The 16269-nt window shown below is 40.9% G+C and overlaps 1 protein-coding gene across 25 annotated transcripts in view; it reads right to left on the reverse strand.

Annotated features, from left to right (window-relative positions):
- ABLIM1 (actin binding LIM protein 1) overlaps positions 1-16269 on the reverse strand; it is a 215778-nt gene that overhangs the window by 56875 nt on the left and 142634 nt on the right. For all 25 annotated transcript variants that reach the window (XR_014548860.1, XR_014548861.1, XR_014548862.1 and 22 more), the window contains 2 exons: positions 5386-5473; positions 2603-2661 (listed from right to left, as the gene is read on the reverse strand). Coding sequence is in view for 6 of the 25 variants with exons in the window: in XM_083616697.1 (XP_083472823.1) it covers positions 2603-2661; positions 5386-5473 (147 nt within the window). In the remaining 19 variants the exon portion in view is untranslated. The remainder of the gene's footprint in view (positions 1-2602; positions 2662-5385; positions 5474-16269) is intronic.

Genomic DNA, 16269 nt, shown 5'->3' on the forward strand with positions numbered 1-16269 from the left:
CCATTATTGTTGTCTGGAGGGGCTTAATCCCACCAAAAGTGGGACAAAAACAATCCAGAACAATTGTAATATGAAAAGTTATGGGAGTTCAGCAAGAAGTTACAGCATATACAGTGAATGAAAAAGAAGCAGCGTGACAGCCCCCAAAACATTTGCAGGTGCAAAACAGGACTGAAAGAGGCATGGTGCACAAATACCCTGATAGCACCCGGGGCACAGATTACCATGAATGTGCAATAAAAAGGGCAATTGGAGGGGCAACTAGATACACAGAAATGTAAAAAAAAAAAACATTTCATTAAAACCAACTTGGTAACACATACTGCTAAAGCAGCAGCACATCCTATCAACAGAAAATCTCCATCTGGCAGGCAAGCATAAAAGAAAGAAACATCTCTACACTTAAAGCATTGCTTTCTTTCCTGCTTATTTTGGCATCAGTAACCTTCTATGAAAGAAATCAAAAGGGAAATGGATCTTAAGCAATCATTGTTTTTATGGACTCCACCTAAAACCTAAACCAGTAAGAACTCTCACAGTTAAGGAGGGTGCAATCCAAGTACAAATGCAGACAAAAGGCAGCCCTAATGAAGCTGCTTCAACAACAAGTTTTGACAATGTGTATTTTGGCTTTCAGGAGGGGGGGAAAGCAATTACAATTTTCACTCTGTGTAGTATTAAGTGCCTTCTATAACTACCACCTTCCACATTCGGTGTGTGAATGCTTTGGCATGCTGAATCATCTTCAGCAAAGGAAAGAGCACTTGCTCGTATAAGAGAGAAAAAGAAATGAGATACTTGGCGGGAACATCTTCAGTTTCCTTGGGAACTGGGAATAAACCCAATGGATTTTGAAAGGTCATTCTGAATTAGTGAGAGAATTCTCATAACGGCAGTGGTGTTGTTGTGGGTGATGCAACACAATTAAAGTCTCTTGGTCTGTCTGTAGTTATTCAGGCAAATATTTCAGCCAGTGCAGAGGACACAAGCTATTCAATTCTATTATGGGGGTTAGGATTTGGTGAAAATATCCTCCACGCAGTGGGTTCTCAACATGTGGGTCCCCAGATGTTGTTGGACTACAACTCCCATCATCCCTGAGCTTTGTCCTTACAAGCTAGGGGTGATGGGAGTTGTAGTTCAACAACATCTGGGGACCCACAGGTTGAGAAAGGCTGCTCCACTTGTTTCTGCTGGTGAAGGGGTTCTGCTGCTGGAGGCCCCTCACTGTGCACAGTAGACCACGTGCCACCAGCAGCAGTTGTCCCACTGGTGGTAGTTAGCGTAGGACCCGAAACAAGGCCCTTCAGGAATAGAGCAGGGCTGGCGATGGAACTGCTGGATCTATTACCTGAGGAACTGGGCAGCCTGTAGAGGGTGCAACAGAACAGGTGGGAAAGCTGGGGGCCACCTCTAGCTAGCAGGACTGGACATGCAGCAGAGAATCTGCCACATCCCTGCCTCCAGTTACCCTGATCTCAATGATACAGAAATATGCTTAGTGGCTTCTGTCACAACCTTGAAATTACTGGCACTATTTATTTTTTATAACGTAATAAAATATTCTCCCCCATGCCCTACAAAATCAGGTTTTTTTATTTGGCAGTGTATATTCAATGTCCATAGAGTACTGCAAGCAACAGCATTCATTCTAAACATGGGGAAGCTGCATTAGTCTACTGCAGCGAAAAACACCCAAGCCTTATGGTATCTTAAAGGCTAAGCAATAATGTTATGGGCCGGTGCCCATTCTGCTAGATATATGAAGTGGTCAGCTATGTCAGGAGTTATATAAGCACACATAATATATACAGAGAGGAGGAGGAGAAAGTGAGGCCAACAGATAAGACGATGTAAACAAGGTCTGTCAAATTACTATTTAGACTATAAATAAATACAGCATCCAACTAAACAACCCAAACAATTTCAGTAATGGTGACATGAATCACCCTGACAACTTCATATAAATGGCAGGAATTCATGAGTGTGGAAAAAATATAGTAGTATGAAAAAAAATGGAATTTAATAGAATGTCAAAAGTATTGCAGTGAAGACCTTCAGGGTCTCAATAATACAACTTTTCCAATAACGCAACAAGTCTCTTATTAAATGTCACATTATTTTCCATTACCGATTTGAGGCTGTGTTTCTTTTCCTATTTTCTTGTGCCTGCTGCTGACCACATCCCTCCTTGTCCCCCTCTCAAGAATGTAAGAACAGCCAAATCAATTATTTGAGGTGGCAAGATTCTCTTCATAAACCACACATTTGGCTTACAGGAAAGTAATGTTGTTTTTGACAACATATGATAATGCTGTTAGGATGCTGCCCAGGACCTGTTAATAAGTGTTTGCAGGACTGAGTGCCATTGCAAAGGACACTCAGAAGTAGAAAATGTTTGGATGCAGGCCAGGCTATCTGCTTGCTGTGCAGGAAACAGGGTCTGTGGGTCACTCGCATGATGGTCTGCCTTAAGTAATCAGAAAGCTGTCTAATTCCACATACCCTATACTTCTTCTAGGTAAGGTGGGTGGAATCTGCTCCTGCAAATGCAGGCTGCCAAGTGTGCTAAAACACCCTTTTCAACAGCAACAAAACTTACCCTTAGCTTTTCTTCACCCTTTGTGGACTGCTTACAGTCAGGGTGCCAAACTGTAGAACCTGGAAGGTGGAGAGAGAACAAGTCAAGTCATGTTGCATTCAGGTCAGAAGAAACAAAGTGAAGTGAAAGTATTTCGTTTCACCCATCCAAGGCAGGATTTAAGGCAGTTTGCTGGGTCAATTTCCTTTTGGAGGAAAAACAACGTAATGAAGTATTAATGGTTGTACTGTAATAGTCTCTTTATTGACAAATGTACAGTTGATAGGGTACCTAAAGGAGCATGGAAGCATGCAAACAGCAAAGAGTACTGAAGTAATATTAATACCCTGAATTCTCAAGAGTTGCTTCTGCTGTGGACAACCTATCACTCAGGTTGTCCAAGTCACTTTCTCCCATCTCCACTAGGAATTAAAATCAATTCCACAGTGGCCCTGGCACTACAGCACTACAGTGGTACCTTGGTTCTCGAATTTAATCCGTTCCAGGAGTCCGTTCGACTCCCGAAACGGTTCGAAAACCAAGGTGAGGCTTCCGATTGGTGAATGCCCAATAAACAAACCATCTGAGGAGCCCTCAGTAAAGAGTGCTTACGTTTACCATTAAAAATTCTTTTGGGGAAAAAAAAGCCATGCTTGTCTTCACAAAAGCCAATGTCAAAATTAACTAGAATCTCAAACAAGCCAAAGCTTAAGTTTAAAGCCCATTTGACCGTGGCAGTAAAATAACATGCCTGACACTAAAAAGAAAAGGGAACATTCCCAAAAGTTGTGCTTTTTATTAGCTACAGTACAAGCAATAAAGCAAAGGAAATCCTCTCCCAACAAAAGCAGGAGGTTTACAAAGTAAATGTCAGAGTAAACAGTATGGGGAACCTTTATTCAACAAGATCCACCTTTGGCACTGTAATAAAGGATGATAATCACATGGCATTTATTATCAGCACACTCCATTATAAACATTTTCAGGACGAGGACACATATTTGGGACCAGGGGGAAGAAAAGTCACCCCTTTCATGTCCAAAAGGTTCCAAGTCATGAGAATATTGGCTCAGAGGCAAAGCTAGTCAAAACTTGCAGCCAAGGTAAGAAACACAATGTGGGCTTTATCCTGCCAGCATACTCCCCAGTCACGTGGCTCTGGACTGCATCTTCTTCTTCAAGAAAATCTACAATAAGCCACGTATTAGCCCAGGAACCACATTTACTGCCTCAAGTGCATACAGGCTATTGAAGAAAGGCAGTCACAGGGAGGCCTGAGGATAAGTCTAGTTTCCTTAGGTAGTTTCTGGGTGGGATTCAGTGCCAAACTCTTCCAATCATTTCATCTGCACAAGCATTTCAGCTCGCCAGTGGGAACCACCCTCCATCTCCTTCCCTCACACACCCTGTTCTGAGTGTTCTCCTGACCTCACCCAGAGGGGGGGGTGGGAGGACAAGAGGGAATCCCTATTGTGCAAGTGGAAGTCCTTGTGCAAGACTTGGTCTGCTGGAGCTTATTAGGTGGATCCCGCCCTCTCACTTCCCTTGAACTTTCAGCTTTCTTTCTTTTTCTTTCAGGTAGGTAGCCATGTTGGTCTGACACAGTCGAAATATAAATAAAAAATAAAAAAATGTCCAGTAGCACCTTAGAGACCAACTAAGTTTGTTCTGGGTATAAACTTTCATGTGCATGCACACTTTTTCAGATACCAAAGAATCTGAAGGGACGTGGGTGGTGCTGTGGTCTAAACCACTGAGCCTCTTGGGCTTGCCAATCGGAAGGTTGGCAGTTCGAATCCCCGCAACGGGGTGAGCTCCCATTGTTCAGTCCCTGCTCCTGCTAACCTAGCAGTTCGAAAGCACATCAAAGTGCAAGTAGATAAATAGGTACCACTCCAGTGGGAAGGTAAACGGCGTTTCTGTGCGCTGCTCTAGTTCGCCAGAAGTAGCTTAGTCATGCTGGCCACATGACCCGGAAGCTGTACACCGGCTCCATCAGCCATAAAACGAGATGAGCGCCACAACCCCAGAGTTGTCCGCAACTGCACCTAATGGTCTGGGGTCCCTTTACCTTTAAGGTGCTACTGGACGTTTTAATTTTTTTATATGTTTCTTTTTCTTTGTTTTAAATAAGTGTTTAGCCCCTTTACTTGTGAAAATGAAAGGCAGGAAAAGACACAGTATTTTACCAAATTATTCCATGAGAAGAAAGCCTACTTAACTAATACATTAAGCAGGGTTAACTAATAAGAACTAAGTTTTTTCATTATAAACTTAATTTTTATTCACCAGCTTTTATTGTTAAGTAACTTGAAACATACTCATCTAACATTTTTTTCATTTGCAAACATTTTCCGAGTGTCAACAAGCATATAGATAAGAGATGATCCAATTGAAATCAGCCACATTTGTACATAATTAGGGTGAAAGTGCAGGCACTTGGAGATGAGATTGCAACTGCTTTGCTCCTTTCTCAGTTCCCTTTATGTCATCCAGTGTTTGGTCTAGCATGTTATCTGAACCTGTTATCAGGGTTAAGCTCTCTCCTCCTTACCCAAGAGCTGTAGTCAAGATTTGGAGAATATGAAAACTTGAAGAGGGGTCACCAAATATTTCTGACAGAGGGATTCTCCAGCAGATATAGTTCATAAATAGTGGTGTGAAATGTTACATACAAATTACTAAAGAAGTAGATCTTTGTCAGTCACTTTGGTTTATTTTATTTATTTATTTACATCAATTTGATTTTGCTTTTTCACATGCTCAAAGCAGCTCCCAAACTTAAAAAAAAGTTCTGTCCTTACCTTGCAGGTACATTTCTTCTCCTTCTGTGAACATCTGATTGCACCTGCTGCATCGTGCACAGCTTGGATGGTAATGCTTGTCCCCTGCCTGCAGAAATACAAATGCAAGAAAATGTGATCTAACCTATACCACACATATTCATTATAGCCTATGTATGATACTGCTTGGTTGTAAATTGTTTTGGGTTGCCTTTGGCAAGAGAAAGTGACCAATATATTAAATACATAAATAAATAAATTCTGAATGCATGTATGTCAATATATAAACTCACATTCCTCACTGCTCCATTTCAGCTTTGGCCCAAAGGGACCATTTGCTTGTTTTAATAGCAAGAGGTCAGGACCTGGTATTCCTCTTTCCTTTCCACTGCTATTAGCCCTGACTCTTAGGAGACATATAGCCCCTGTGGAAAACTGGGATTGACACTTTAATTTAATTTACACTGACCATTCACTGGCTGTACAACAAGGTAAACATTCAATATACTGTATTGTTGGCCTGAGTTGGATTTAAAGTTGCAGTCTAGAGGTGATAAATGCTTTTTAATCTCATTACTAAGTCCAAATACTCTTAGTCACCCAAGTCTCCTAGATAAATTGATACGAGACTGGGTAGACTTAAAAGTTACTCCATTTATATTATTTAACAACTTGTATCCCACTTTTTCACAAAGTAGTGAATTAAAAGCAGCTCACATAACTCACACAACACATAGAAACAAATCCAACATAACATTACAGAAAAATCAAATACCAGCAAAAAAGCAACATCAATAGTTGAGGTAGTAACACTAAAGCAAGAAAGTCTAGGAGGACTATAGCAACGAAAAGTCTTCTGGAACAACCATGAATTGGCAAAGCATCTCAAGCAGGGGTCTCCAGATTTTCGGGGCTCAAGGGTACATTTGAAAATCTAGCGAACTGTGGTAGGCCCCACAAAATACCTGTTTCATGGAAGAAAAACTGATGAAGTTCGGGATCACCACCCCCAGTAAACAATAACAAAACATCTATGTTCTGTCACACCCACCCCTCCCTAACAAGAAACACTCTCAACCAAACAAAAATAAATTGTGTGTGTTTTTTTATTTAAAAAAACCTTTAAAAATGAGGAGTGGCAGGAGGCCATAGTGGGTGCCAAGGGGCATGTTTGAGGGTGCCATGGTGCCCATGGGGACCACATCAGGGAGCTCAGGTCCAAAGGAACAAAATGTCAGTGTCTGACGAACTGCACTCAAAAGGGCATCAAGTAAGCGCCCGTATTAATTGGGAATGCCAAGCTCCTTTTGTGAAGATGTATTACTGGACACCGCTAAGGCTATAATCTTCACCATTCTTACTAGGGTCCAAGTCCTTCCAAGTAAACATGCACTGAATAAGTAACTTTGAAGTGAAAGAAAGGAAGCACTAAACTAGGTTCTTAGCAATTAAATGATCATCTACGGCAGAAGACCAACAGATTGTTCTCTGTTGTGTCCTCTCACTTGAGGCAAAGGTTAGCATTAGCAAGAGTATTACACAGAATGACAACATTATAAGTTAATGATACTAACTGAGACTTCATTGCAGCCTTAGTCTCCCCACTGGCAAATTAGGAAAATATCAAGTATCTGAGAGCTGCCTAAACATATTGAACAAATCAAATTAAAAGCAAAATAGATTGAGTGGCTGCACTTGCTAATACTTGCATAACCATGAACTACAGAATTTAACAGAATGAAGAAACATATACAGTAAAACTGTTTTTTAAAAAGGTATGAGTGTTTGGAAACTGTGCAGAATTAAAATGATAAACCGGGAGTCAAAAGAACTAGTGTCATCTCATTCTAGAACTTAATTCCACTGAACCATTCATTGTCTGATTTCCTGCAGAAACCTGTCTTTACTTAACAGGCTAGTTAACCCAAAATCAGAGATGCTTAGGGATCATAAAAACAAAAACACTAGCCTCCCTTAGCTTCAGAGGTTGATTTGGGGGGGGGGACTAATAACAGCGTTTTACAACATCTTTAGGGAGGCGTACATGCACGGCTGCAGACAAGCAACATCAAAGTTGTTAAGAAAAAGTTCTGGCTAGTCATTCAAAATTCTTTACAAATAAGGCTCTCTTCCTTATTTGTCCGGGCAAAAGTTGCATTGTAGAATTTTGTATCAAAAATTGAAATGCACTTTTGTTTGCAATACAGTATTACTCAAGGGGTAGTATCTGTGTGGTAAGGTATGAGATAGCCATAGCCAGCCTTACCCATGTTACTCTCTTTCTGACTAACCAAAAGCTATAATCATGGTTTGTGTTTCTTAGCAGCTTGTGGGAGAACAAAGCAGCTGTGGTTTCCTTCCTGCAAACCAGGCCATAGTCTTGACTTTCTCTAGGTTACACTTAAAGTACGCAATCCCAGCTTGAGGACCAAACCAATAATGCCATGCCAGTTCACCCCAAAATGTCTTATTCCCAAGAAAATGTCTGTAGTATTTCTGTCTAGGGGTACACAAAGTACACAACTATACTTTCCACCCTTCTATTCTTCACCAAACTTGTAGGCTGCAAGAACTATTGGAACTACACCCCGATCAGATGGATGTTTTCCCTCTGTGTTAAGTGTAAGTACTTCTGACCTCATTTTTCTGCTCCATTCCAAGAGAACAGCCATTGGAAGGCAGATACACATTATCAGGCACCCACCAGGATTTCTTCACTGCCAATGGATCTGGCAGAAGGACGGCTAATTATGAACAGATATTTTCTCTTGGCCAAAGGGACACATTTTTTGAGTATTACAGTTCAACAGCTGGGTTCAGCCCTCCTATCTCAATAACTCTTTCCTATCATTTGACAAAGAATTAATTTTAATGCTGTGTTCCTCTTACAGTAAGAAAGCAATTCCCTTTCTCACAATAATGAACCATTCCATTTTGACAACTAGATCTAGTAAAATATTTAACAGTACCCCATTTCTGTATATGTCACTATGGTATTAAATACTCTCTCAGGAGCAAAACACTATTAAAACAACCTGCCTTTGTGCTGTATGGGTATTTTATGACCCTTGGAATGTTAATGGAACACCTTACATAGCAGAGCAGCCTAATATTTACAGCATGGCTTTATTAAAAAAAATTCCCCCAAGCTGCAGGTAATTCCCCTCCATCTGAAATTCACATGATGCCTTCTTCAAACATTACCTCTTCTAACTTTGGAATTCTTACTTTACGGCTATGTCTCATTCTCAGTTTTCCTTAGTCTGCTATCACTGCTTAAATATAACATGGGGGGGGGATATAATATTGTACCAACTTCCCTGTGATGAGCCATTTATTAAGTTTGTTTGATACATGGGCTGTTTTTTGTGAAATACAGAGTAATCACCACAATAAAGGCTGGTAAACATATTAGGATACAGAGATAATGCTTGGAAGACAAGGGCTCCCATTCCTGAAAACAGATATACACTAGTCATCTAATGAAAAGCGAAGCTGTGTGGTTTGTTATTACCACCTCAAGCTCTCCTGCTTTTGGCCTTACTCTTTCCAAAGTGGAGAAACAAACCACAGAGTGGTTGGTTTAGCATTACGTTCAAACCATTGCTCGTGGTTTGTTCCTCTCTAAATAAATCACAATCTGAAGTCAAGGGATGAATCACAAGCACAGGTTCATGAAGCTCTAAACCAGACACTTGGTGTTCCCCCACTGACTAAGGAAACTGAGATTGTTTTGAGATGTGTGCCCCAACCTGCAGTTCATGCACATTGTGGTTAAAATAAACTGCAGTTTAGCATCATAAAAAAACACCAAAAGACTTCCTAAATTTTGTAGTCAATATTTCAGGTTTTAGGGTTTATTTAGATTCATTTCAGGGGCAAATCAGATGACTTTTTACATCAAACATGTCATACATTTTCAAGTTATAGGTAGGTAACCATGTTGGTCTGCTGTAGTCGAAACAAAATAAAAAAATTCCTTCCAGCAGCACCTTAGAAACCAACTAAGTTTGTTATTGGTATGAGCTTCCGTGTGCATGTTATCTGAAGAAGTGTGCATGAACACAAAAGCCCATACCAATAACAAACTTAGTTGGTCTCTAAGGTGCTACTGGAAGGAATTTTTATACATTTTCAAATAATTCTGCATAAATTAGTGGGTGCCACAGGGTAACACAGGGCTGCTGGAGGGAAGAGAGGTCTACCTACACAATCTTGGATGTTACCCTCAAATTTATATACCACTGAGGTTCTATGTATTCAAATAAATGGACATTCTACTCTGAAACAGGGAATGTCCATCTGTTGATACGTATTAACCTTAGAAAGAAAAAGGATTTTAAGGGCTTCAAGTCACAGGCCTTAAACACCCCAAAATTGGGGGCAAACTGCACACAGCTGAGCATCACATGTAGTTTGTACCTAAACGCAGAAGTTTCTACCTTTTTGTTGAGTCTAGATGATAGGTTCCTCCCATTTCTTCATTATTCTATTATTTGATTTTATTGCATTTTACACATATAATTTTATTTTATTTCTTGCTATATTTCAAGGGTCTAACAATTTGATAATACATTTCTATATAGGTTCCCTTCTCTCCCCTTTACCACAAATCCTGGATATATATATGGGATTTCTACAGTGTCTCTGAAACCTGCTAGGTTGACATCTGGTTCCAATTTTAGGGTGAATGTTTCACTTGTGTTTTATGGTTGCTTCATTGTTCGAAAGGGTCACTTCAGGATGGATCTACATTGTGCTTTAAACTGGCTGCATGTAGGATATTAGAAGAACATCTGGAAACCAAGAATTCTAGTAGATTTTATTTTTAAGCATGCTGCTGCTGAGGCCACAAGCTCAGACATAAGACTGAGGTGAGGCTTCTTAACTCTTACATTGTATGCCATTTCCCCACACTCCCCCCCCCCCGTTTTTTTGCAAAGTCTTCAAATGCCAACAATGCCAGGTCAGCTACATGTCACTGAAGATCAATTTGACCTTCGACGTCTTTGCACACAGGCTGTGGTTCAGCATAGGAATATCCTTTGGGCCTTTCTTACTGTAAGAGTAGAATACAGTGGTACCTTGGGATGCGAACGGGATCCGTTCCGGAGCCCTAGAATCATAGAATCATAGAGTTGGAAGAGACCACAAGGGCCATCGAGTCCAACCCCCTGCCAAGCAGGAAACACCATCAGAGCACTCCTGACATATGGTTGTCAAGCCTCTGCTTAAAGACCTCCAAAGAAGGAGACTCCACCACACTCCTTGGCAGCAATTCCACTGTCAAACAGCTCTTACTGTTCGCATCCTGAATGGGACGTAAGACGCGATGGCGCGTCTGCACGTGCGCGGTTCACATTTTGCCGCTTCCACGCATGAAGTCATTTTGAGCGTCTGCACATGCGCGAGCAGCGAAACCAAGAAGTAACGCGCTCCGTTACTTCTGGGTTGCCGCGGAGCACAACCCAAAAGCGCTCAACCTGAAGCACATTCAACCCGAGGTATGACTAACCCAACCCTCCTCATGTAGCTGCCTCTCCTAAGCACAATTTAAAACAGGGATCACTATTATGACACCCGTGGGTGCAAATGTGCTTACCAGTATGTTCAATGGTAGCCCCCCAAAAGGTATCAGTAAATAGCCCTTCAAAATACAACAATGCACAGGAGACTTCCTGCTGCACTGCCTTGGCCTCTTCTACACTGAACCCTACCACCACTCCTTAAACATGCTCACATTTCGCCGGATGACAGGATTGGAACCCTTCCTCCCTGTTCTGAGCAGAGAAGAGGCATAAAGAACCTTCCTCTGTGAGCAAGCATAGTGGTGGTTGATGAAGGTGCTTTTTCTACATTGTTTGGTGGGAGGGTGAGGAGACACATACCCACACTACATTGTGGTCCTGTCTCTTTTCATTATGGCAGCTATTTCGGGTTATGCCACGCTCCCACATGACTCATTCAAAATATGCCAAGTGGCCCTGGTTGGTCTAAAATAAAGATTGGGTACATAGTAATATTTTGTTACATGGTCCACTTGCTTTACCTGTTTGTTAAAATTGTTTAGTCAAAATTCACTCCCTGCATTCTGGGAACGTGAAAGCGTTGAAAAGTGGGCCAAAAACAACCTTTGAAACTCACCTATTTTCCTCTACAGCCAGCCACCTCAGAAGAGTCCTTTAGAGCTTTTCACAATCTGACTTGACTTTAGAAAGTTTATGGATAAGTTAACTACCACCAGACCCTTGGGGGAATCCACTATCCTGTTTGACACCTTGGGTAATCTGGATCAATTAGCTATGCAAATTGTGACACAGTACAATTATACAGGCAAATCCACCCAAGTGCATGTGTCATGTGCATGTATATGCTTGTGTTGTGTCGATTGGTGCCAAGTTATTCCTGTCATTTACAAAAGGCACCAACTGATTGACATCTGAGTCCCTGTTAGATATTTGCATCTGGGCAGTAAATGAACACTATCCAGCACCATAGCTGTCAAGTGTCCCTTATTTGAAGGGACAGTCCCTTATTCCAGCGCCACGTCCCGCTGCTGTCCCTTATTGATGGATGTCCCTTAAATGTCCCTTAAATGATGTCCCTTAAATTTCAAAGGAAGCAGCTCCTCTCCCTCCCTCCCTGCTGGCCAGGGAGGAGGGAGGCTCCAACTGTGTTGCTTGGCTGTGTTGCTCACCCAATAAGAAGTCTAAGAACGACTGGGGGGTGGAGCTTGCATGCCTTGTGTGTGGCTAGTTAATGCAAGCTGAGGAGGTTTTTGAATGCTGGACGCCATTTTGTTGCACGTGCTGCTGCAAACTTTGCAGTGCAAAGCCAGGCCAGGGAGCCATCTTAAGTTGAGGCTGCATAGGCCTTGTGGTGCATGTGATTCAGATTCTATTCAGTTGAACCTCTGGTTACAAAGTTGGTTGGACAGTGTTCTCGAAGCTACCAGCATGAGTTTGACCAGACTGCAGGAGGACAAGAAGACTGGAGTGCCTGGAACAGGTGAGGCTGCAGGTCCCTTATTTTGGCTGCTGGTCCCTTATTTTCAAGGCTGCTGGTCCCTTATTTTCAAATCTGTGACAGCTATGATCCAGCACAAGTTGTTTACAAATCACTGGAGGAAGCATCAACAAGTTGGGCTTCCTTAGGGAGAAAGGAGTGATAGAAATTTAATTAATAAATAAATACCATGTTTGTTGTGGGGCAGCCATGCACTGCCCATCTGTCGTATTATTACAGTCTCTCTGGGACAACACCTGCACAGACAATCTAAATTTACTATGGCGTGTATTTAGCAAAGGAAAGATGAAAGCAGCCTGTCTCCCCCTCTTTACTAATAGGCATGTCTGGTTTAGCACTCCCAACCAGAAATACAGGGAAACAAGACTAATCAGGAAACAAACACTGTGAACTCTTTTTTTTTTTTTTTTAAGGAAAGACAAACAGGGATGGCTTCTGTGTTAATGCACCCTTAGGCATTAAACCACCACAGCCCCCCCCCCCCAAATCAACCAGAGTAAGAGACAAGTACAGAATTGTTTCAAGCATCAACTACAATGCTCAGTTAGCTTTCAATCCTGGAACTTTCTCAGAATCCTTGGCATATCAGAGGACTCTGAAATTCCTTGCTTCTCATTAGAAGATAGCAAGGAATGTGATTATTTCTGGGGAAAAGAAGGCAAGTAAGTGGAAAGGCGAAGAAGGCAGCAGGAAGTAAACAAACAAACAAACAAACAAACAAACAAAAACATCAACCATTGGCAAAAGACTCCTAATTTGGGGAAGTGGGTCTGGCTGCATTCATTTATTCCTCCCTAAATTTAGTTATTTATTTTTTAAATATACCATCCTATACCTGCAGGTCCTAGGGCAGTTCACAGGATAAAATCAGAATATAAAACCACAGAATACATAATCAGAATAAAAACAAAAACAACCCAATAACACCCCCCCCCAAAAAAAAACATTTTGGAAGGGCATAGGATGGAGAGAGAAACTATTGTTAGCATTTTGCTTCTAGGGCCAGTGTACATTTGCTCTGAGCTCTGCAAAAACACAAGCTCTGAGTTCAAATTCTTTGCATGCCAAAGTGGAATGACAGCCAGACCAGTGTGGTGGAAGGTGCACTAAACTGTACTGTTCCACTCGCCCTTCCTGGAGGCTTCTTCAACACCTCTATTGCTTGTGCTACCCCTTTCAAGTTATGGTTTTTCATCCAAAATTATATGCTAGATTTCCTGTTGAGGCATTGAAAATAAACAAGCAAAACCTGTTTGTTCAGAGGCAATAGTTTTCTGGGGAGAGGACGGAGAATAAATGAGTGTACACACCCCTTAGCAATGCTGGCCTGCAAGGCTGAAGACAAATAACAGTCTTTAGAACACCCTTAGAGCCAGCACTGTCTGTGGTGTACATGATAATTTTTCCAGTCTCACCAAAGAAATTTTGCAGGCTTCTGAAGCATTAAAATCCCAATAACCTATTTGACTAAAGTTGGTAATGGATAAAAGAAATATTTACAGATACATGAAGAAGGAGTGCTCTACCAACTTTGGGTGGTGGGTGGGGTACATTAGTCTACCTCCAGCCTCTCAAACACTGCACTAAATTGTTTTGAGGATAAACAAAAGCCGCATGTGAGAGACAACCTGGGTGCTGAAACTTAACAGGTAAATCCCAAGCTGCAGCAGCAGGAAATCTGGCCATTATTTTCTGACAGGTAATCAGAAATTTGAGAGCAAAGCTCATGCAAGCAAGCTTAACTTTTTTTCTAAATTCCTATGAAGTGTCACAAGATTTTCCAAGGGAACAATGAGATCCAAATTGTTTCACAAAGGAGATTTTTTATTCCTTGCACAATTTCTGTTTCTTTGTACTTTATTTTCCCCGCCAGCTCTTTATATTTACTTAATATTACTTCTCAATAGCATATTTCTGGATGGGGGGATGAACGGGGAGACAGATTATACACTGGCCTTCAAAACCATGTCCCCTAGGCAGCTGTGACCAACACAATGTTGCCAATTTCACATATGACTAATATGTTTCTGCAGTTTAAATGTCTCTGCAGATATATATATCGGGTCATCATAGGCTCTAATGAGTTTGAATAATACATGTTTGCCAAAAACTACAACCAATGTAATGTGTGGGTAGCATACGGAAACTAAAAGATGTTCACAGAGATATTCACTACTGTATTTATTTATTTTAAAATATTTACATCCTGTGTCTCCTAAATGTTCAGGTAGGGCAACAATAAAGTACAACAAAATATAGTAAAAATACAAATATATGAGTTACCAGTGAAAAAAGCAAAGGGGCCCTAAAGCAGCAAATTCTCCTATAGCAATTTATAGACATATAGGTTTATTCTGAGATGCAAATAGGCTCAACAACAAATCTATTTATTTTTAAATGATGCAGCAGCTTTTAGAGTTACACCCCCCCACAAGAAACAATTTCTCTGCCCCACTGAGATATTTCACTAGTGTAGCCTATGCATAAGGCATAGTCATGGTTTTCACTTCTTCATTTCACAGTAATTTAAGATTGACTGTGATGTAATATGGGAAACCTTTTTCCATGTAAAATATATTCAAAGGAATACCATAAAAGCAAAGCACACACTAAGAACAGTTCAAAAAGAAATTAGAATTCAACCCAATGAATGACAAACATTATTAATACAGTACATATATTCAGTATAACATATCTCATGACAAAGACAAGAAGCCACGGCAACTGCAAACAGGCATATTCTGTTCTTGCTGTCTGCTTGGCATATGGAGTCACCCCATCTCCCCTGCCCACATATTTTTCTCCTGAAAGTATTGTGCTCTCTCATTGCACACTTACATCTCACAAGAATTTGGAAGCATTTACCTTCTGCTAAGGCTTCTTTGCTGTGCTTTCTAAAACTTTTCCATCCAGTGAGGTGCTCATTCCACTTTCCTCAGATTCAAAAGAACTGCGAGAAACATCTTGCTGACACACAAAAACTCCCAAAGCACAATCTCACTGAACTGGCTAGCATAACCTCTGATAATATTTCTAATCCAAAAGACAGCCCTCTCTTCATTCCAAATCGCAACCCTCCAGTATCCCAATCACTGCACAGTGAAGAGAAGGACTGTTCAGTCTTTTCAGTTCAAGCTCAGAATCAATGGATCAGTCCATTGTGGAGGAAAAGACAGGGGGAGGTCACATTAGTCCAGGTGAGGGCAATACCATTTGTTTGTATCTAGGGTTGCCATATGTCCTCTTTTTCCAGGACACAGCCTCTTTTTCATGGGTATGTAAAATGAGTCTCGTCATATCAATCCATAGTTAAAAGTATAAGTTGGCAAATGTGTCCTCTTTTTTGCTCTTCAAAATATGGCAAACCTAACTAGGTATAATCATTTAACAGAATTACTCAGAGCTTTGTTCTTTCTGAGTGAAGTCAGCACCTTGGGGATATTTCTAGAATCAAATAGAGCTGCACAGAAATGTTTTTCAAAAAACTTTGAGGACATTCTGTATCCAAAAGACTATACTTTATTTACTAAGCATCCGGTAGATATTAAGCAACTGACAGTGCAGTCTTGTAAACATCTGCTCAACAGTAAACCTCATTTATTCAATGGAACCTACTTCCAGGTACGTTTGTACAGAATCACAGCCCAAATCTTAACCAGAGTCTTTATATTAGTAACTGGCCCCCTTAAAAAAACAGTCCTTGAGCCAATTCTCTTGATTGATTTTCTGGCAAGCTGTAGAATAATATTATGTTGCCAGGCCATTTAACAGCAATTATCTAAACAATATATTCCTTTGCATATCATACAGATGATTTGAATATTGGATTTGTGAAGCTAACTAAATCAGAGAGGAAGGAATTTGTATGCCAAGCTGCGC

Source organism: Podarcis filfolensis, assembly GCF_964270895.1.
Source record: "Podarcis filfolensis genome assembly, chromosome: 5".
NCBI classification, from domain to species: Eukaryota; Metazoa; Chordata; class Lepidosauria; order Squamata; family Lacertidae; genus Podarcis; species Podarcis filfolensis.